Source organism: Aristolochia californica, unplaced genomic scaffold, assembly GCF_029961685.1.
Source record: "Aristolochia californica isolate CCGP_79_NKW_82.1479 unplaced genomic scaffold, dmAriCali1.0.hap1 SCAF_2, whole genome shotgun sequence".
NCBI lineage: Eukaryota > Viridiplantae > Streptophyta > Magnoliopsida > Piperales > Aristolochiaceae > Aristolochia > Aristolochia californica.
Window position 1 is genome coordinate 2837543 of NW_027181881.1, and position 22805 is coordinate 2860347.

Genomic DNA, 22805 nt, shown 5'->3' on the forward strand with positions numbered 1-22805 from the left:
CGATAACATTACTCTTTAGAATTTTCTATAAAATAATAGTTTATAAAAATGACAAATTATTTTCCTTTTTTTTTAATGTCTATTTTGTTATACAGATCAAAATTTACGGCCCTTACCAAACCTGCGGGGTTGAACGTATGTATTTGGAAGTCTAACTCTGCTTCGTTTGACGACCCCGCTGCGCCGTGGGCACCTTCCTGACTTTCTTACCGACGTCCCCGGCTGCCAAACAGCTCTTTTACGAAGAAGCAGTGAGGAACATTCTAAAACGATTTTGCCTTGCCATACTAGACGTTCTCAATCTGTGGGAAAGACGTGATCGATTACGAAAGTACAGATTTCGAATTGCTTAAAACGATCGAATTTGTCAGAAAATAAGTTCCTGGTACAGGGACTCGAGGTCGAGCAGATGGAGACGACGAGGCCGATGGGCCGGATGATCGATATCAACGCCTTTGCTCAGAAAATCGAGGTTGATAATCGAATTCCTCTTCATTTCTACTACAGAATTGCCGCGAATCTTCTTAAACAGGTGCGGTTCCCTCTTCATCAAATCCATTCTTTTCATTCTCTGCTTTTGTCTTCTTTGTAATTGACAGACCAGTTGTACAATAACTTCCGATAAAGGTTGTTGACTAAAGTTTTACTCACAAGCTAGGGGAAATTTCCTCAATTTTATGCTTTTTAAATTATCTGAATTCTGAGTTCATTTCCAATGAAATGCTGCATACTATCTTTCTCAAATGGATAACTAGTTCTAGGGGAAATTTCTCTCTCAACGAATACAAAGGATTTTAAAAAAAAATTGAGAAGAATTTCTTGTGTTTTCAGGTTGAATACTTATGTTGTTAAGTAAACTTGTTTTGATTAGTAAAACTAAGGCGGTAATGTGAGGAAAATTAAATTAACGCTAATACTGTGCTGCCTTAGTTTCTTTACGATGGCATTATGACATTCTATCACGGATACTGTCGGCAGAGAGTGGTGACTTCTGCCTGCAAGATATATTAAGTTGTTACAACAGTGTCCATACACATCCTACTATCATTTTTTCGGCCTTGAAAGGAAATTATAGAAGGCCTCTGGTTCATATTCTAAATTGGTTGCGTTAAGCAAGATGAATTGTCATATTTCACCTAAAATGTCGTGGGAGAATAAACTCCCCTGACTCTTATCTTTGCTTGTCTGCAATCTGGCTTTAGTTGCGGGGACAGATACTTTCTCTATTCCTTTAAAAGGGTTGACACCATTTTATGCATTTGCTTGAAGCAAACTGAACTAGTTCTGGTATTGAATCATGTTGCAAAAGAATGATAGTGTGCAGCTAATGGACTTATTAATGACTAATCTTCTTTTAATTTACTAACTATTATTGGAGTATACACTAGACATACAAAGTTGTTACACTATGCCACTGCTATGCATTGCCATTGCCGGTCAATGCTCTTTTTTGATTTAGGTATGGAGCATTGCATACAGGCTTTTGTCTATCCCTAGGTTTTAATAGTTCTTTGAATAAAAATCCCCTAGCAAATTCCATAACATGGGTCTATGAACTTAAGTTTTGGTAATCCTAGGTATCTTAGTGAAGCCATTTATTCACAGCTAATCTTGGATGTTGACTCTTTATTCTACTTGATAATGCCATTCTAATCAGCAACATACCTTATGGGTCTGTTCCTGGATTAATGTTTTCTAAGTGGTTTTGCTCATTTGCTATTTTCAGGCCAACATCTACAGAGAAGAGAAGAATCTCATAGATTTGTATATTATACTTCTAAGGTTTTCAAGGTGAGGGTAATGCCAGGATGCCCACTCTACCAGCCTTTTGTTTCATTATCTTCACCTTTATTGTGGCCAATTTTTCTTGTATTGTTTTTCAATAAAAAACTTGGAAATATTCGTGCTGAAATGAATAGTTTGGGTAATTTTTAATTTTTCTATATTCTCATAGTTTGGTGTCCGAGACCATACCATTCCATCGTGATTATCAGGTTTTGCTTCCAAAACAAAGAATCTCTCTCAAGAAAGTAAGTATAGAGTTGGAGTTTTTTTTTTAAAAAAATTCAATTAAATTTAGTTTTAGTACTCGTAATATCCATCGAGGGAGCATTATTTTGACATTCTGTATCTTACTGTAGAAACTCCTGGATGCTGTAAATGAGTTGGAACATTTGAAACCTGATGTTCAAAGGCAAGTAAATGATCTGAACAACAGAAACATGGTTGAGCTGGATAGGTGGGAAGGAATTTCCAGCAACTCTATCCATTCTTTAGAGTGGCCATCGGTTCAGAAACAAAGCTTCTCAGAACCTAATAAGAAACAGGTGCTACAATGTGGTCTAGAACATTATTTTGGAGTTATAGTGCACAAAATATACACAAATACACTTTCTTAAGTTCTTTTAACTTTTACAGCTAGGGTCTGGCTACTCGAATCATCATGTCTTCTTTTTAACAACTTGCGTCTTGATTTACTGATGATCTTTCTGTCTTTATGTTTAACTATTTATTACTTCTTCATCTGTGCGAAAACTTCTTTGATACTTTAATTTATGTTTCTTTTTGAGCTATTTTATTTATTTCTCTTCCAACTCCTTGGTCTGCCCCTCTAGTTATTGCCAGGTACCCGGGTAAGTGGGCCTCAAGATGCTAGAGCTTCAAGCTCAAGATCTCTACAAGTTGAGCAGCAGTTCCAGAAGCTGTAAGTGTGTCTTTTTTTTTTGGTTTCCATAAAGACTCTTTGAAACCCTGAACCTGATGAGCAATGCTACAGAGATGGGGTAATTGCTAAACTTAATTGGCCTAAAAATTGCTTGAGCAAACTGGTTTGGTTGTTCACTGAGAGTAAGATAAAAGTTTTAAAAAACATACCATAAATGAATTTTTTTTCCACATATGAGGGCTTCATGTTTCTGTTCAATCAGAAGAGGACTTAAGTATGGTCTACTTCTTCAAAATGCTAATGTTTCAAGTTCATTGAGGAATGGCATCCCTCAAAGCTGCCTTGAGTAAATTCTTAAAGAAAAAAAAAATATTACATGGAACATGGAATCATGAAGTTACCCCTTTTTTTTTAGATATTTTTTTTTTATAAAGATGTATTTATATTAACAAGAGAAATTACAAAAGTGGAGGGAGCAGATCCCTGGCAACAAGCGATTGTAGGGTAGCTCCCTGCGTGGCAAGCACATTTGTTACCGAATTTGCGGATCTCGGAATGTGAGACCAAATACAAGATAAAATTGAGGTTATTTCTAGAATCTCCCAAAAGATCTTTTCTTTTCTTTTTAGATATGGCAAAACTTCATTACCCTTATTTTAATTTCCGTTTTCAGAAAGGGCGCTTTTATTAAGCCAAGGCAAAACAGCAACAAACAACACTAGGGAGGTGGGACCCCTTATAGTGAGAGGTTTTGGGGCAACCCCATCTTTAGTGAGCAAGTTGTCCACACAATTGGCTGTTATCAAAACATGATTGCAAAGGTAAACACAATCAGAAGTTAGATCAGAATCTCAAAGAAAGTAAGACAAAGCCTCCACGAGGTATCTTTCTGCTCCTTGCACCAGCTAATGACGACCTTGAGTCACTTTTTACCACAAAAGGCTCCTGGAATTGGACTTCGCTTTTTTAAAGGAGAAGGCTATGCTTGAAAACTTGTAGATCAACAGCAGTAAAGTTGATGACCCCCAAAAGATTGATAAAAGAAGCATGAATCTTCCTGTTGCTGTTTCGGAGCACTCCTTTGAAGACGGTGATTGCCCTACAAGCACCCATCAAAACTGAGCTTGCTTCTATTGACATTGGGAGTCCATGTTCTTGGACTCTAAGCTGCTTAGGCCAAGAAAGACTGACCACCAACTTCTGTCTTTGATTGCCCACCCCTCAAATCTTGAATTTTTTTTGAAGTGATTACCCTTGTAGCAATCTTGCTTAGAGTGAGGATTGGAACATTTTGAAGTGATTACCCTTGTAGCAATCTTGCTTAGAGTGAGGATTGGAACATTCTCAGGGCGCCAAAACTTTCCATTGAAATGGTGATGATTCCTGTCCAGCCAGATGTTTCGAGGAATATAAGCACAGTAACCTTTGAGAAACACCATACCTAGTGTAGGAATAGGAGCAGCAGACCCCGAAAACGAAGTTGCTGAAAAAATCTGGGTACAGAGATGTGTTACGAACTTTCTTCAAAAGAAAGCCCAGATGCTCCAAGCAAATGGATAGTGGACAAGGATGTGATTGATTGACTCCTACTACCACAAAGAGTGCAGATGCTACCAGTAATGGTTATCTCTCCTTCTTAAGTTATCAAATGTGAGGATCCTACCATGTGGAGCACTCCAGATGAAAATATTCAGCTTTGGAGAGCTGGAGAAAGACCAAGCAGTTGAGGCATTATGTCTATTTGTGGTCTCTATGCTCATAAGCAGCTCACTGCAAGAGGCCACAGTGAAATCTTTTCCTGAGGAACATTCGTAGATGAATCAGTCCTACCGTCCTCTCTGGAGTTAGATATTTGCCAACTTTTCCAGCTTCAGTATCATCGAGGTTAAGGTGGAAGTTGAAGTTCCACCCAGAAAGCTTGCCACCATCAAAGATTATAGCATAAGAGACCTTCCCATTAGGATTCCTTGCCAAGAAGAACAGATTTGGAACTAGGATTTAAGCTGCCTTTTTGTAATTTTCAAAAAACCATGTTACCCATATTTTAGGATTTTACTTTTGAAATAACCAAAAAATCAATAGTTTTATATATATATACACACACAACTGATCCAATACAAAAAGTCATTTGGTGCGAAACAACGAAACGGCTATCTCAGTCGTCCGATCATGATAACAATGTGCTTTTATTCATTTAAACTGAGACCGTACGAGGCTACATTAGTAAATCACAACATAGAACGCAGATTTGCTCTTTATGAGCCAAAGAGGTAGAGGGTCCTGAAGGCAAGATTTTCCTCAGAAACTCTTGCTTTAGCAAGGCTATCTGATACAGGGTTTGCTGATCTAGGGCTCTGAATCATTAGTAAATTTTTAATCTTTGACGTTATCTGATGAGAACTTCCACTATAACTTGCAGTTATGTTTTATTTTAAAACTTCCATTATAAGTGTACTTATGCTTTTACTTTTTCAAAAAGAACAATTTTGCTTAGTTTAACAGACTTACCCTTTGCTTGGCTCTTAAACTTTGGCAGGATCTTGTATATGGTTAGAGTTTGTTTTCTTTTGAGAATGTCTTGGTTTGATCTTCTTTTGGATGTCATAAAAACTTGGAGATCTTATTGAAAAAACCACTGAATGAGAGTAGCAAATCTTTTGTTACTGTTAAAAAAAAATGTTATGACTTTCTCATTGTTTCCAAAGAATATGTTAACTTTTGAAATCTTTTGTATATGTCACAGCCCACATCCAATGTCTATCAGAATCTTGATTGGATTTGAGAAACAACAAGTGCTGTGTTTCTTGTTCCATTAGATCTTTTGAAGTCAATATCTTTACAAAATTCTGTCTTTAAAACAATGAGAAAAGAGATTTCATTAAAGAAGCTGCAAAAAAGGAGAAATTACATCAAAAGAGGAGGAAACTATCTGCAAAAACAAAAAAAAAACAAAAAACTGAAATACAATGGGGTGGGAAAGGTATTGCTAACAACGAGCTGTTGCCTAGAAGTACCCTCCCTCACCAAAGAGTCAGCCAGTCCATTAGAACTTCTTGGAGTGTGACACCAAGGTAATAGACATGGAACTAGATAAGTCAAACCATCATATTCTTACTTTTCTAATGTGTAACCATCATCTATATAGCTCGAAATTGCCTAAATCACCATTCTGAGGCGATGGGATCTTGATGGCGATCACCTGATCTCATAGGAAATTGCCTTTGTTATCTAAATTGCTACTCAGAGATAGTGCAGTTCTATTCTTTAATCCATGATAATGGAAAACGAAAAAAATGAAAGAGAATAATAGATTTCTTTTATTCATTTAATTATTAATAGGAAAAAAAGAGATGAGTCAAACAAATGTGATGAGAAGATATTATAAGGCCCCTATTCAATTTCTGTAGTCTTATCTAAGGAGAACAGCATATGCTTAATGTATTTGGTTTTTTGCTCTTTGGGTCATTGGCTATTTCTCCGGAGTTTTGGTTTTAATACCAATATTTAGCAACAAACCCAGTATATCTTTTCTAAAGAGGGTGGAAGTTGCTGATTTCAAGAATAGGATGGATGCAACCAGCTGCACTTTCTTCTTTGTGTACTAAATGGGAAAGAAAGGTGCACAAATTAAGAAGAAAGCAGATCTTTGTTGGTGGGCCAGGCTGCTAAAACTGGGTTGATATATATGCTAGATGCTTAACCTTTTTTAATGAAATTCTAGGTCTTGCTGATAATGTAATTTGTAAAAAAAATGGTGAGCTTTATTAAGCAAAAAGAACAAATTACAAACAATCAGGGATGGGATGCTGAAACAACAAGAGATTGAAGGAGAATCCCACTCCTAGCAAGAGCATCAGTCAAAGTATTGGCCCAACGCGGTACATTAGTTCATATACAAGAAAGACGAGAGGAGACATCCATGATGTCGCGAAAAGTAGTCAGGTGGCACCAAGGGGGCTTGCAGAATGAGGATGAGTACTAAGAAATCACTACCATAGAATCTCCTTCGATGTTAAGCGACCCTGACAGGTGATCACGAAAGAGAAAGTGTCCCTGGAGAAGGGCCATGAGCTCCACAGTAGTTGAGTCCGACATCCCAAGAGGTCCCAAAAAAGTGGGTAGGGTGGTACCATCTTAATTGCGGAAGGCACCAAAGTTGAGCTAGAGAGAGCCCGATGGCAGAGGGTTCCACTCGTGGACAGGTGGCCTGGGGAGGAGGCAAACATCTGTGCAATGAGACCCCAATTGGTGTGGATGGGAATGCTACCTAGATGACCAAACTCATGACCCTATACCAACAAATTTCATTATCTTTTCTAGGATAATTTAATGTTTTGCTCTCATGTTTTTGAGATTATCTAATGGTTTTGCTGATGCTTTTGCCACGAGGGGGTTTCCCTCCAGTCTTTCATTGTAAGGGATAAGTTGTTGTGCCTTCGGGCTCTTATTGAAAATTGCCCTCTTTTTTTTTTTTTAAAAAAAAGACTTTTACATTTGATTGTCAACTATAATAACCCAGGTGAGAAACCATATCTTGCTCAACTCTTACAACATCCGTATTTTTTAAACTTTTTTAACTATTTGGCTTCTGCAATTCTTAAGACATGATCATATGTCAATGACTTAGAAGAGTATTTTCATGTTCACAACTTTTTCTTTACCCTACAAACATGAAACTTTGTAGATAATGTCCTGCTACTAATAATTTCATCAATTTCATTGAAATGCTGTTATCTCAAAGTAGTTTTGGCATTTCTGACCTTTTTAAGTGGACATATAGGAAATGGGAATCTGTAGCTTAAGTCATCTTTTTGGGTTTTTTTAACTGTTACATATGTTTAAGTTCAGCAACTAAATTTTTATAATTTTTTTTTAAGTTCCTCATCTTATGGATCTTATGATACAAATGAAATATGTAGTTAGTGATTTTATGGATTTTCTTGAACTGTAATTTATCACTCTTGTATCTAGCATATCCGTGCTTTTGTCTAAAGACTCTAATCTTTATCCCTGGTAACATGTATGCAGATCACTTGGTCTTCCTCCCCCAAAGGATGAGACATTGTCGAGGCACTCAATTTTGGGCCCAAGTGGGCTTAGGGGTCAGTGGCTAGGACCCGTTTCTGGCACAAGGGTATGGATTGAAATTTCCTGACATTTTTATGCTGACAACTAGCCTGAAGTACATTCTCATTTCTATTGTGTAATGCAGGTAAATTACCCCAGTAATGTTGATGTATCTCCAACTGTAACTGCAAGGTTAGAAGCTTGAACACAACTTGCTACATGTTATTATTATAATGATAATTATATATAGTAACAATAACAGCAATAGTATTTATCACCATGATGGTAAAATAAGAAAATAATTTCACTTTGGTCCCCTACGTTTAACTATTTGTTGGTGACGCTTGGAAAAAGGGCCTCAGAATAATTTGGTCTTATCTGGGTCATTATTGGTGAATGGAGATGTAATATAGTTTCCTTCATCAAGTAGGTAGAATCTAATTCATCCATGAAAATGTATCATAACCCTATTAATATCACCAAATGGATAGATGATAAAACTTGAATTTGGCAGAAGTGACGCTGGGTAGAAGCTCACTCCTTTGCACCATTTTTCACTATCGTTGGTCCAAATCACACCTTGATATAGACCTTCCAGTATTGATGACTTCAACTGTAAAACAGAAAACACAATAACAATGCAAATAATTTTTCCCAAAAATTTATAGCAGATAATAATGCTTACATAGATCCATCAAAATAATGGATACTAAAGTTTGATTCAGCTCACTCGCATCATTTTTATAACAATTAGTGGCCTGAAGCGCACACAACTTAATATGAGGACCTTGTAGATAGCTAAATGAATAGAAAGTTGCCTATTGTTCTTCTTGTTCTTCTATTTGTGATGTTGTCATTCTTGTTGTTATTCATGTTATTAATGTTGCAATCCAATTTGTTTTAGAGTTGATCTTTGATATATTTGATGACATTTCTCCTGCTGGTAAATAGCCAGAATCAGGGAGAGCATTATGGTCCTTTGGCTGCAATAAATTGTGATTCAGGCGGTGACGGCTCTAGCATGGAGTCAGTTCTTTCTCTAGATGATGGCAGATGGTCCAGTCCAAGAAAAGATTCCAGTTCTTTCTCTCTGGATGTCACTAGAAATAATGCTCAGTTCAACATTGTGAGACAGCCTTCTCCTCCTCCTGTTCTTGCTCATGTACAGCAAGATGTTCTCCAAATACCACCATCAAGAGTTGCTGATCCCAGACCTGGACCTGCTCCCTCAGAGAATGGGCTTGACTCTAAAACATTTCAGCATTTACACATTGTAAGTCTCTCAAGGTTCACCAGATTAAGCATAGGAATTTCTTGTAGCAGTAGCTTAGTTTTTGTGCCAGAGTTATTATTGTTAACTGAATTATCATATGATTGTTTTGCTTTCAGACACCAAAGTTGATGGAGGATTTCTTGAGGTTGGCACAGACAAACACAGCAAAAAATCTAGAAACTTGTGGAGTTCTTGCTGGTGCACTTGTCAGTACCTCACCTTTTGACATTTAAATACACAGTTTGTGTGCTTAAACTTATCATCTTTGCCTGTTTCTGTTGCAGAAAAACAGGATTTTTTATGTAACCACATTAATAATTCCAAAGCAAGAATCTACTTCTGATTCGGTAAATAACTAATCTTTATCTTTTCTATAGTTAGCCCAGTCCATGTTTTGTAGGTCAGATTTTAAGGGAAAAAAAATTCATGGTTCATTTTTATTTCATAACCCACAATATGTTTGTTGGACTTGGTGAGACAATCTCATGTCTCAGCCAGTTGGCTCCTATTTAACCAATTTTGTGATGTGGCAGGGGTTCTAACTCTGATATGAAGCTACTCAGTTTAAAACTATATAGCTGTGAGATTTGTTGTGTTAAGTCCTGTTCCATCCTAAAATGGCAAGTCATTTAGGAGGCCTATTGCTCAACCTTATAGTCTATTGACTTTGCTTAGCGCTTTTCAATGTGGGACTTTTTCCCACTCAACAAGATTCATACTATTGGAGTTTTGTGCATTTTAGATTTTTTATTTCGCTTCATAAAATTTCTGTGATGCTATCATAACTTGTAATGCCTAAATAAACTAAAAATAAGTAAATTTTAAAAAATATAATATAAGTCAATTAGTACCATATATTCCATTCTGTTCGGCAAAAGTTAAAAAAAAAAGGTGATCAGAGGTGGTTGATCATTTAATTACAGCTGCAGTTAGATGGCAAGGTCTTGTTCCTTCTCTTGTTTTTGTTCTTTAGGCTGAATATCATGTAGGATTTCCAATACTCTGATATAGTTCATGAGACTGATTTGTGCAACCATGATCAATGAACTAAATTTTTTATAAATATTGTTAAGAAGAATCCACATAGATCTAGCATGAGAATGATCCTATGCGTATTACTGGGGAAAATCTTTCTTGTTTTGGTTAGTAACTCAAGATAGACTTGAACCCAATTTTAACATGGTACTGGAGTTGGTACTTCACGTACCATGCATAGGAGTCATAAAAAGGGCTCACAGGTGAGGATGAGTGTTAAAAATTGTTCTTCATTGATTTAGAATTAGAAAAATCTTGTGCTCATTAATTGGAAATTGGGATCCCAGCTTTAACTAGTCATTTTGGAATGAACTTGAATCAAATTTTATTTTAAAGAGCTATATTATTCCCTACGAAAGTGAAAAACGGTTCAACTATTGATTGGAGAAACTAAGATTGCGTTTACTCTGTGCTTGGATGAATTAGGAGTAATGAGCTTAATTGTCTCCTAAATTGAACATGAGAGAATATGGACTGGCTGAATTTTTAGTCCTGACCAGTAAAATCAAGCTTTGATTTCATTATGTCCCAAACTTAAACACAGAGAACTTCAGAGATCTACTTAAGTTTCAGAGTTCAGGTTCTTCTTGCGTATGGGTTGAACATTTTCATTTTGTGAAAACTATTGTTTGTGCAGTGTCAGACAACAAATGAAGAAGAAATATTTGATGTGCAAGATAAGCTTTCTCTTTTCCAAATTGGCTGGATACATGTAAGTGTTTTTTTTTTTTTTTTTAGACAATATTCAGTCGCAAGTAAATTTATGTTCCTTTCAGAATGATCTTATCTGTGCTGAAACATATTATATTAAGGAGAGCACTGCTCTTCTCTTATTTATATATTAAGTATAACAGCCGTTGATTATTACATTCATAAGAAACATTATTAAATTGCTTTTCTGTAACTACCAAAACAGACCTTTCCTTGGGACTTTATTTATCATACAGCTCTTCTGGGTGAAAATTTAGAAAACAATAACAACCTTCTCTTGAACTGTATCTGATATAAGCTAGACTGCTGCATAAGAGTATTATTGTTCAGTCCCTACCTTCCTTTTGGTTCCCTTTTAATTGTATTACACATTTTGGCTTGACAGACGCACCCAACACAGACTTGCTTCATGTCTTCAATTGACCTTCATACTCATTACTCATATCAGGTGAGAAATAATTTCCTATGTTTTACTTTGATGAAGGCAATGCTCCGGTTTCACATCTCCATATTGACTTTAAGCTTGTTAGAAAGTTTGCCCTTCTATTTGTCACTTGGTGACTTGTATTTCTACGTGCTTCTTGAAGTTCTAACAAGCGAGCCCAAGTATTTTTGCATTCTACCATGACCCTATAGATGATGTGAGACATTCAATATCATTGTTTCTGAAAGGTCAACATTGCAGAGAAGTTTGCTAAGAAATTGTAATGATCAATTGTTTTGGATTCTCCTGATAATCAAATTTTTAATATTGTTATTTACTCCACTAGGATGAATGACTCTGTTGTCATCAGTGTCGTTCTGGTTATCTTGGGAATCAATAGTCTAGCAGTTCAAAGCTTACATGTATGCTAGAATTCCCTCCCCGTCTCCGTTTATCACATTTGTTTTTCTTGTATATTTTAGCTGTAAACACATTTCTTTAAGAAAATGCTGATTTCAATCATTAGTCAACTAAATGAATGTACCTGCTATAGTATTAACCTGTTAATGTGCTAAAAAAGTATGAACCAGTAAATGCACCTGTAAAATATTGAAGAGAAGAGAGTTGAGAGTGAGAGGAGATGAGGAGAAGAAGAAGAGAGAATTTTGGAGAGGGTGAGCTCTGTATTAGGGGAAAAGCATGAGCCTCTAATCCCTCTTATTAACTTAAGTGAGTTAAGAGGAGAAGACCTCTCTACCCCTCATAAGTACACCTTATATCTCCATATATACATGTCCAAATATCATGAAAATTGAACCATAGACACTTATAGACTTCCTGAAACTATTAGTACTCTCCTTGATACAATCAAACTATGTGAAATATCCAATTTAACCTTTTTCAATATATTTAACAGGACCAGTTAAAGTAAAAAAAGAACATAGATATGAGCCAGTTAAAGTTTTCTATTTTGGGAACTGTGGTTTTCCTATAACAGCAGAAAAGAAAGGCAGCATAAGTTTGCTGTCTTACCCTTTTTTATACTGCCGGTAGAGTCAATGCCCTTCCTCTTAGGAGAAATTGTTTCTGCCTAAAATTGTCAAAACGAGCTGTTCATTGACATTGGTATAGTTTTATGATATCATGCATAAAAATAAAAACTCAGAAAAATGAAAATAACAAAATTAACCAACAAACCATGTGCCCAATGCCCCCTGCTGAACCCCTACTCCTGCACTGAGATGGAAGGGCCCTCTGCACTCTGAGGCACTGAAAACTAAGGGGTGAGCCTGTCAAGTTCATTGGTGTTTGTTTATCATAAAAGAAGAGTGGTTCTAGCTGAACCTTGATTAAACGGATCCAGTCTGGTTCTGACAAAACTGTTCTGTCTATTAGTAAGACACCACTACATCAGCAATAGCTGTTCAGTTGGCCGATGGTGCCAACATATTACCTGCAAGGGCTGCTTAGTTTTTCTCTTTCCTGCTAAAAGTGAGGCACTTGAAAAAGTAGATGGTCAAGAGCCATAAGCTCTAAAAACTTGGATGAAATTTTTGCCCATGGACCTAGGATTCTTTGGTTAGATCATAATTTAAAAACACCAAAGAAAATCCGCTAGTAGATTCTTTGCTAAAATTTCTTTTTCTTGAGAATGAATCTTATGGCTAGAAAGGAAAAGAAAGTCTGTCTTCAACACAGGGTACTGTTCTATTCTCTATTACTGCATCATCCTCATTGTATTCTCTCACTTTTTTTATTTTTTATTATTTACATATTTGTGTGGTCTGTAATCTTTTCTTAACACATCAACTGCTTACATGGTAGCAAATATGACCTCATGCGGCAAGACTTAGTTAAAGTAGATTTTCTGTGTTTTTTACATGGCTTCTGTGTGGTTGATGACTACTGTTTCAGGTTATGCTACCTGAAGCAATTGCCATTGTTATGGCTCCAACTGATACATCCAGGTATGTCTAACCTGAAGCATTACAAAGACTAAATTCTGTACATTACTTGATTTTTTTTTAGTGTAAACTCTGACATTGGAGCAAACATTGTGATGACTGATGATGATGATAGTTTCTAGAATGAGCGTATTTCGATTCTTAAGAACCAACCGTCAAATAGGCCCATTGATTGATCAATCTAGCAATTTTCTTTACTTCAGTAACCAGCCGTTTTCTTTCATTCACTAATGCTTTCTTATTAATTCTGTTATAGAACCCATGGCATATTCCACCTATCTGATCCTGGGGGCGTTTCTCTAATACGCAACTGTCAACAGCGTGGCTTCCACCCTCACGAAGAGCCTCTTGATGGTAGTCCAATCTATGAACACTGCTCTCACGTATTCATGAATACCAAATTGAAATTCGATGTTGTCGACCTTCGGTAGAATTGCACTCTTCTGGTTACAATTATGTAAATTGAATTTTTTTATAGTGGTTTATTTGACATAACTTGTCTGTAATTTTTTAGTAGTTCAAGAGACTCCTTGTTACCTATAATTCTGCCAACAGGTTCAAAATGAAGCAATGGGTTGATACGTAGAACAAATGTTGCATCGCTTCTGAATTCTGACGAAATGAAATCGCGAGCTCTTTACCTTGCACTGCATTGGCGATGGGAAGCTGACATTGCCTTCAGTCATCCATTAGAGGTTATCGAAAGAGAAGAAAGGAAGAAGAAAAAGGAGAAAGGAGCGTCGAAAGAGAACCCCAAGAGCTCTCATTAGGGTTCAGAATTTGACCCCGAATTCTTCTTATTCACTTAAGTGAGATTAATGGATAATTATATATTTCCCCCTCTTAATCTTAACTTCTTATAACTACCCATCTACAACTCAAACCAACATAAAAAATGGACCATAGGCACATATAAATATTCTGAATATGATAGTATTCACACTAAAATATAAAGACTATATAAAAGATCAAACTGTCCCTCATCTACTTTGACACTCACCCTCAAACTGGAACATAGATGTCTAGAATCCCCAACTTGTTATAAATTGTCCCAAATTCATGTTTACTTAGTGATTGAGTAAACATATCGCCAACTTGATGATTAGTCTAAACCTAGGTGGTAACAATTTTTCATATTACGGCATCTCGAATAAAGTGGTGGTCAACTTCTAAATGTTTGGTCCTTTCATAGAAAACTGGATTGCCATCAATGAAAATAGTTGTTTGCTTATCATAATACATGATTATAGGTTCAATGACCGACATGTTTAACTCTTGAAGAACTAACCTCACCTACATCAACTCATAGTATAAGCAACACATTTGTTGTCCTAAACCCTAAGCATACTTCCATTGAAATGACACGAGAGCATCTTGCATAAAAGAAGGAATGGTACAAGAAGACAAAGATAGAACAAATTGTTAGCATTGGGTAAACAGTGATTCAAATAACACATAATTGGACAACGAATGTCTAGTGGACATAGGTACACCCTTATGAATAGCAAGAGGAAGATGTACACCAATTACCTCAAGATTAGTAGGCGAAGAAGAATTTGGAATAGGCGAGAGAGGGAAATGTGGGTTGTTACTAAGTGGCATGCCTTTGTTGATATACCTATGTTGATTTATAGGGCCCTATTTACATAATAATAACAAGAGATTAAGAGAAGAGAGAAGAAGGAAAAGGAGAGGAGAGGAGAAGAGCTCTAGTTAGTGGAGAAACCAATAGAGAGAAAGAAGAAAGAAAAAGGAGAGAGAAGAGGGAGAACAAATTTGTGCTTAAGAGGATTAAGCTTAATTCTCAACCCTACTTTGAGGCTCTATTTATAGTTTTGATCGGTGTTTACAACGACGATAATTCCCTTAGGGTTGCATCCTTAAAAAACAAAGAGACATAAGAATATATACACCCAATTGTATTGTTACAACTCTATGTCATCTTTATTAAAGTTCTCCTTATTTACCATCAATACCACCACTCTCTATTTATTACAGTTTTTTAGTATGAAATTCATGACCGGGATGGTTTTTGTACTAGGAAAATAAATTAGAAGTTTTGGGATAATTAAAAGTTTTAACTATTTACATATTACAAATAGGGGTGTAACATTTTTACATGATTACCTACTCTACTATACATTATACACATCGGTTTAAAAAGCGGTGTGAAGCAAAAAAAATCACCATGTGAGAATTTACCTATTTACTTGAATAGTCCATTAAATGAATTATATGAGGTAAAATTTATTTCATATTCTATCACCTTGTTACTCAAATAAAGGGAAGGATAATTTTTGTAATTCACCCCTTCATAGTAAGTGTAAGAAAAAAGTACTCCTTTAATTTTTTTCATTACATGTATTATATATCTTTGCTATATTAGATTTTTTTTAGTAATTTTATTATATTTTATGCTTATTTTTTAATTTTTTTAATAACCTAATTTTATATAGTCATTTTCCCAGTTACACATGTAATTGGATAACTAAATAGATTATGCTTTTACCCATTCTGAATAAAGTAGATAATATAATAAAATTTGGGTAACTGTACCAGGTAAATGAAAAACACTTGCCCTGGTTTCTTACTCTGTTACTGCTCTAATTACATCTGCAAATATATTGCATGAAATTTACAAAATTAATTTGAGTTTCTTCATAATTCTAAGTCTAGCTAACTCGATTTTCAAGTAAAGAATGCCATTCAAGTAAATGAAGAAAAAGAAGTCTTGTACTAGGAAATTTAAACTGGCTAGGGCAATTTTTGCTCTATCATAATAACATAAGAAGTTTTGGGTTGATTAAAATTGTTAATTGTTCATTGCAACCTTATTGATCTCAAATTGGCCTTAATATATCAAACTCCAACTTCTTATGGAATGACAATATGTATTTAAAAAACATCAATACAAAAACACTCTCTTGGGAAGTAAATTGTGAACAGGTAAACCTTTGTTTTTTTCTTTCCCCAAGTAATGTACTTTCTTTGTTCGCTAACCCCCGAGAATTAAAATTATTACGATGATGACTTCTATCTAACTTAGTTTCATATGTACAAAATCTTTTAGAGTATAGAATTTAAAAGAGTTAATATGATTAATATTGGAATTACTTATCATAATTCAATAAATTAGAATTCTGTTGTTAGTGTAACAAATTGAAAGAATTGAAGAGTTTTTTAACTATTAATTTAGTAAAAATAATTTAATGTCACAATATTCATTTTGCTAATATCTTTATCATATGATATTTTTAAGAATACTAAATGAATTTTAAAAAAATTATAATTTATATGAATAATACTATGATAATCGATAAGTTAGGAATACGATGTTTTCTTTAAAAATAGTGATTTTAATATTTTCTAATCATCCATAGTAATTTAACTTAAAATAAATCAAAAACATTAGATTTAATATAAATGAGTACTAAATCTTGATTAAATTACATATAAAATATCAACCATTATAGAAAATCAACTATATATTAGTTTGTATCTATCCTAATAATGAGCATAAGAAATTATTAAATTAAATTAAATTATAATTATTTTACTCTTTGAAAGTAACCAATTAAACTTTCATTAGCATTAACCCCATTTTTCCATGTCTATTATGAGATAGCGGTTTGACTGAAACCAGTCTCATTCAATGACCGACCCAATAACAATATTTGTTTCATTTCCTTTTCTTTTTTCAATTAAGTGTTGGGTAGGTTCAAGAAAAGTAGCTCACCAAGAAAGGAGAAAAGGCAGAAGGTCCATTGGTATGTAAGGTGGGTGTGGAATGTAAGTCAAATAGTAGCCTTTACATTATTGGGTGGGTTAACAAATTATTGTCAAAGGTTTCACCAAATTTACTTCTAATGTCTCACTTGATCTCCATGATAAAAGACATGATTAGTTCTAATACCTTCTCAATAGCTCATGAATTCAATTTATTTGAAACTTAATTAAGTGAGGAACTATAGAAAAACACCATATTTTGGATTTTTATCCCCTCCCTCTTCTCCCCCAATTTTGTTTTATGTTACATATTGAACTGAACCACACCTTTACAATTGATTAAGGATGGTATTTATACAATTTAGAATAAAAAAGATAAGTTTTACATGAGAAGATAAATGCATCATGGGATAAAACTAATGGGATCTTATCTGATAACTGAATGGATTATACTTATACTTTATCATGCCCCCTCAAGATAGGTCACAATTTAGAGAGATCAATCTTGTCTCATAGCAATTGAAACTGTGAACTTGGCATTGTCTATATAAGGAGATTTATTTTGAGGGTTCTTGGAAGCAAAAGGACAAGAAGGGCAGCGGCATTGGTTGCAACTAGGAAAAGTAGCAGCACAGGTAGTGACTGGGGAGAGCAGTGGCATTGGTAGCGGCTGGGAAGAGCAGCGGCGGTAGTGGTTGTGGCAGACGGAATTGGAAAGAATGCATTGTCTGGCGAAAAGATGTGGAAGAGCAATGACATTGATAGCTGTTGGGAAGAGTAGTGGCAATGGTAGCGGTTGGTGCAGACGAAATCGGAGAGAACGTATCGTTTGGTGAAAAGATGTGGAAGAGCAACAACAATGGTAGTGGTTGGAAAGAGCAGCGACACTGGTCATGGCTGGGAAAGACCAGTGGTAGGGGCCAAGGAACAAAAGAGAGTGCATAGTTTGGATGGGGAGAAGAGAATCCGAAGTGAGGTTTTTTTTTTTTTTTTTTTGAGAGGTGAGAGTTGGTGGTTCAGCTTGAGTTGTGACAGGAGGCAAAGATTTCAAAAAAAAAAAAAAAATTGTAATAAGGTAGACGCAGTGAGTGAGTTATGGGTGCGATGGTAGATGAGAGTGAGGCGGACAGAATCGATAACGCATCGTTCGGGTGGTTAACTTGGGAGGGTGTGGCAGAGATGGAGTTACGGGTGGAGTGGCAGAGGAAGCGGGAAAAAATTTGGAGGATGGCAGATGCAGAAGATTGTTCTGCTCTGATATCATATTAGATATTGAATTGAAACACACCTTTACAATTGATTAATAGTGTATTTATACAATTTAGAATTAAAAAATAAGTTTTACATAGAGAAATAAATACAATATGGGATAAATCCAATGAGATCTTATCCAATAACTGAAGGGATTATGTTTATCCTTTATCACACTAAACGTTCTCTTGTTACTTTTGAGGGGAGAGGGGAGGGTGGTGAGGGAACTTTCTTCCTTGGATGAGATTAACCTTCTCCCCCCTTACAGTGAAGTCTATATCCCAACTTTTAAAAGTCATGCATCCAGTCTTTTTTTTTACTTGTTAATTAAGGGTGAGATACCTCAAGGCACGAAATGCTGAAGGACAGACGAAGAATGATCTTTGAAATGACAATGGCGGTTCCTCTCCCATGGTATATTCGGACACTACGTTATTCGTAAGGGATGGGTACCCAGCCATAAAATCGGCATGGTTGAGATCCCTCACAGTATGGTTGGACATACTGTAATGGGATCTGCTGGGTACCGAATCCTTTTACTCTGATAGCATGATGAGAAGAGATAGAAGTGGGGATTAAAGTAAATTAGGCAATACTGTAATGAGAAGGACTGTGATTGATTACATTCTGCAGGTATCACTGTCGTGCTTAATCGCCTCCACTTAGATAAGCTTTCTAATTTTTATATCCAATGCGTGTTAACACAATCTTCATATTCGAACAGATCTTTGACAACTCTTTTGCCAACATTTCTTAGACACTTGCGACCCACTTATCTTGCCTTATGTGTGCAAGAGGGAAGCTTTATGGGCTTCCCTTCATAGAATTTTTCTGACAAGGTTTTGTTGTCAATACCTTTGCCCTATAAAACTCTATTTACGAGAGCTTGAAGATGAAGCTCAAACTCTAATCAATGAAATATGCGGAAAAGTGATGGAAAACTAGATCCGATTACAGCTTTGTTTAGATATTGAATATTCTAACTTTACATCTTATAAAGAATTTCTATTTTATCGAAAGTAGATGCATGATAAGTGTTTGGAGAATATGCATGAATTGCCAGTCAGATGCCAAAGTTCTCGCCAGAACCCCATGAAAGACTTAATCTACTTTATCCAAAGGAGACACAGAAACTGGAACAAGTAAAGCTCCAAAGCATCTTGCTTGCTTAAATTAGGGAAAGCTAAAGAAGCAGACTCCAGCCTTTCCAGAAGAGAAAGAAACCAGAATCCAGGCCATTTATCTTTTGCTTGGACTCAGTTTACGTGCTTATCTAAAATCACGAAGAATATTAAGTTGATTGGCTAAGCATGATTGCCCAAGCTCATCGATTTCTTTTATCAGTTGATCATGAGCTTGCCAATTATTGCGTAGGCCTTTAGAAATCCAGCAATAATAAACTCGATTAGCTTCTTTTTGCATTAATAATCATCAAAAAGCTTCGTGCCACAATCATCTTCATTTTTATGCTAGCTTTGTTAGATTTCTTATGGCCTTTGAAATTACGATTTCAGGTGGTCCTGGCAATCGATCTTTGACGTAGCTGGCCTTGTTAAAAGCAGATTTTAAAGCTTTAGTGGTTGTTTATTATGGAAAACTTCACAACCAGTATGACTGTTGTATAGCTTTTAGCCAGGGTGGGCGGCATATTAGACTTTGGAAATCTAAATTTAAAAAAGAAATATATGTTTCCAGTTGAAAAAGAGATCGATAAAATAGAATACACTCTGCCGTATATCCTATCAACATCACCAAAGCAGAAATATGTGAAACGATACAGGAGACGCCTGAAGCAGAAATATGTGAACATCACCAAAGCTGCTTTCAGCAGACATAAAGCGAGTATAAGCAGAAGGGTACTAACCTTTAAGCCTTGTGAAAGTTCAGTAACATGTTGTTACTATAATTTAGATTGCCATCGATAGCGCTTTTCTCTTTATCTGCAGCATTCGAGTAATCACACTGAAACACATGCAAATACTTTTTCTCCTTCCTAAAAGCTTGTATGCACCTGTATGGAGGAAATTGCCTTTCGTAGTGTTCAAGGATCTTGACGGCAACTTGGTACAATAGTGAGGTCTTTGTTTGCTATGATTTATATGTTCCAGTCGAATCAAATCAGTGGGTCTATGTAATAATAAGTGAGGACGCTTTAGTAGTTGGCAAAAACATGGCTTGCTTGTTTCTGTTCGTTTCATTTATAACAACGCCTCTGAACACTTCTAATGACACTTACAGGGTTATTTTACCTGAATCAATGGGTCTTCTTTCATTTTCTTTTTACCTGTAATTTGGTAACGGAATGGACGACATGAAATGCATCTTACCTGATTGCCCGTGTCAATCCCTTTTCTCCGTTGTTGACATATCAAGTCCATGCTCGGCCGGAACCGTTCGTATATCAGTTGCCGCCTCACACTAAAAGCTTAACCTTTTAGCGTAATTAGTTTCAACATATTATCAGAGCAGGTTGGTTCCGGGTTCAAAGCCCCCGATGTTCATTCCGGGGTGTTCAATTAAATCGATTGTGCCTGATGTTCATTCCGGGCTCCGCACCTCCCGTAACGGGGAGTGTTGACATATAAAGATTTCAACATCCGTTCTACTTATTATTAGGGAGAAGAGGTTGTTTGGCCTTATACGAGCTCTCGTTCTACTTATTAATAGGGAGAAGAGGTTGTTTGGCCTTATATGAGCTCGGAGTTGAGGTCTTTATCCTCTCTCTAATAATTCTAGAATCGTGAATTAAATTTGATTAATCAAGTGAAAGGGATCCTAAACACGATGAAGCCTAGATACTCCCAACATGTGATTGGTTGGTTGCAGAGATGTCTTGTCGAGTAGTGCCAGCACCGAGCAAAGGACAGGCCATGTTCAGAGATTTCGTGGGCGTGGCCTGATACTCTGGCGGCATCGAGCAAGGCTTGTACACGCCCTCCTTTGTAAAGGGACCATCGACTGCCTTCTCGCTCGCACGTAGGGCCAGAATTCTCATTTCTGCGCTTGTTAGGCTGTTACTCTCGACAGAGCCACCACGCATCAAATTTTGTCCTCTATCCTCGGATACTTCTCTTTTCCAGGAATTTGGAGACGCACGCGGCACAGCAATAGACTTCACCCGAGCGCACTAAGGGCTTTGATGATTACGTTTGTGGGGCCACGGTTGGATGAACCAATGAACCAGAGTAGGGATAGCATCGCAGATTCCAGTAAGAAGGGACCAGTAATAATCAGTGACCGGCATGGACAGTGACGAGAACTTTCTTTCTTTTTGTTCTTGCGTCCTGTTTGTTTTCTTCTCATATAAAGGGGCATGTAGGTAAACCCTTTCAGAGCTTCAGTCCTTTTTTTCAGGCTTCAATCTTTACCAGGCATTCTACTCCAGGAGAAGTAACAAGCACCAATGGCTGGAGAGTGTTAAGTATTAGTCCAGTGTTTAAGGAGGTTAGATTGACGTGAAAGATCAGGAGTGCATACCGTACGCAATTGTAATGAACAGACTTGTCTTGCAGTCAGGTTTCTGTTAAAATTAATTAAAAATGGCGACTCGATGATCACACAAAGGATTTTCCTGTAAGATGCCCTTTCTGCGTCCTTGTGTTAATTTGTTTTTTACCTCGGGAGTTTTGATACCAGAAAGGTGTCCATGAGCAACCATGTCAGGCGGCCGGTATTCGCAGTATCGTCGGCATCACCAATTTGCACGCACAACTGCTCATTGTGCAATCACATTACCTCTGTCACCTGCATCCTGTTCTTCACCTCTTTCACAGAATTACCTTCACAGAATTACCCATATCCATCTTCTCTTTCTCTTTCCCTTGAGTCTGTGCCCCCTTCTAGAAACTGATCTCTCTCTCTCTCTCTCCCTCCCTGCCTCCGTACAGGGATCTGTCATAAATCCCAGGGACCCATCTAAAGAGTACTGCGACAGAGGCAACCTTCTAGAAGGACAAGGCCATTCTCTCTCACCCCTCTAGATTCTAGAATGGCGACGCCGTTTCTGCTGGTAACCCTTCTCTCTCCTCCTTCTAGAACGAAACTGCCCCTCCTCTCTCCTTCTCTGAGTGTGAAAGTAGACACGAAGAAACCAGATTGTCCACTGGCCTCTCTCCGTCAAAACAATAAGCGATTGCAGTGAATGTGATCGCCACCTCGTCCTTCTAGAACGACAATAACAAGGAGGCCTGTCAATTGCCTTTATCACCTCCATCTTTTCTCTCCCCAGACCACCATATTCGAAGGAAATCATTGTGGAGGTAGAGTGGCTTCACCTGCGGTCGAAACAACATTATCGAAGTAAGACCTTGTTACACAGCATCAAAACCATGAAGATCTCTGTCGAAGCTGGTTATTATGCATGAAAAATGAAAAATATGAGTGACCTGACAAAATACGTCAAATCCCCAAGTTGTGGAGTAGACCCCAGTTTGCATTTACCACTCAGATTTATCACGGGGATCCAGCTAAAGCTCTCCGCTTGAATTCATACAAAACGAATAAAATATAATATGCAGTTAATCGTTCCACTTCATGAGCTCGTGCAGAATTAGCCAATTATATAAAAAGGGGGTAAGAACTCATGAGATGGATCACTTTAGTATAACAGATGACGATCGGCAAAGATTCTTATTAGAGCTCCCAATAGGACTACGTCGTATTAAAATCAAACCCAGTTATCCCCAAAGA

General features: G+C 36.7%; 1 protein-coding gene across 1 annotated transcript; it reads left to right on the plus strand.

Annotated features, from left to right (window-relative positions):
• Positions 1–203: 203 nt before the first annotated feature.
• Positions 204–13715, plus strand: LOC137955844 (AMSH-like ubiquitin thioesterase 3). The gene is made up of 14 exons (XM_068803013.1): positions 204–532; positions 1727–1791; positions 1955–2030; positions 2142–2327; positions 2616–2704; positions 7694–7799; positions 7878–7924; positions 8684–9005; positions 9122–9211; positions 9290–9352; positions 10678–10752; positions 11137–11199; positions 13090–13142; positions 13396–13715. Exons 1-14 carry the CDS (start codon positions 410–412, stop codon positions 13568–13570), a joined length of 1533 nt encoding a protein of 510 aa, XP_068659114.1. The 5' UTR covers positions 204–409; the 3' UTR covers positions 13571–13715.
• The last annotated feature ends 9090 nt before the right edge of the window (positions 13716–22805 follow it).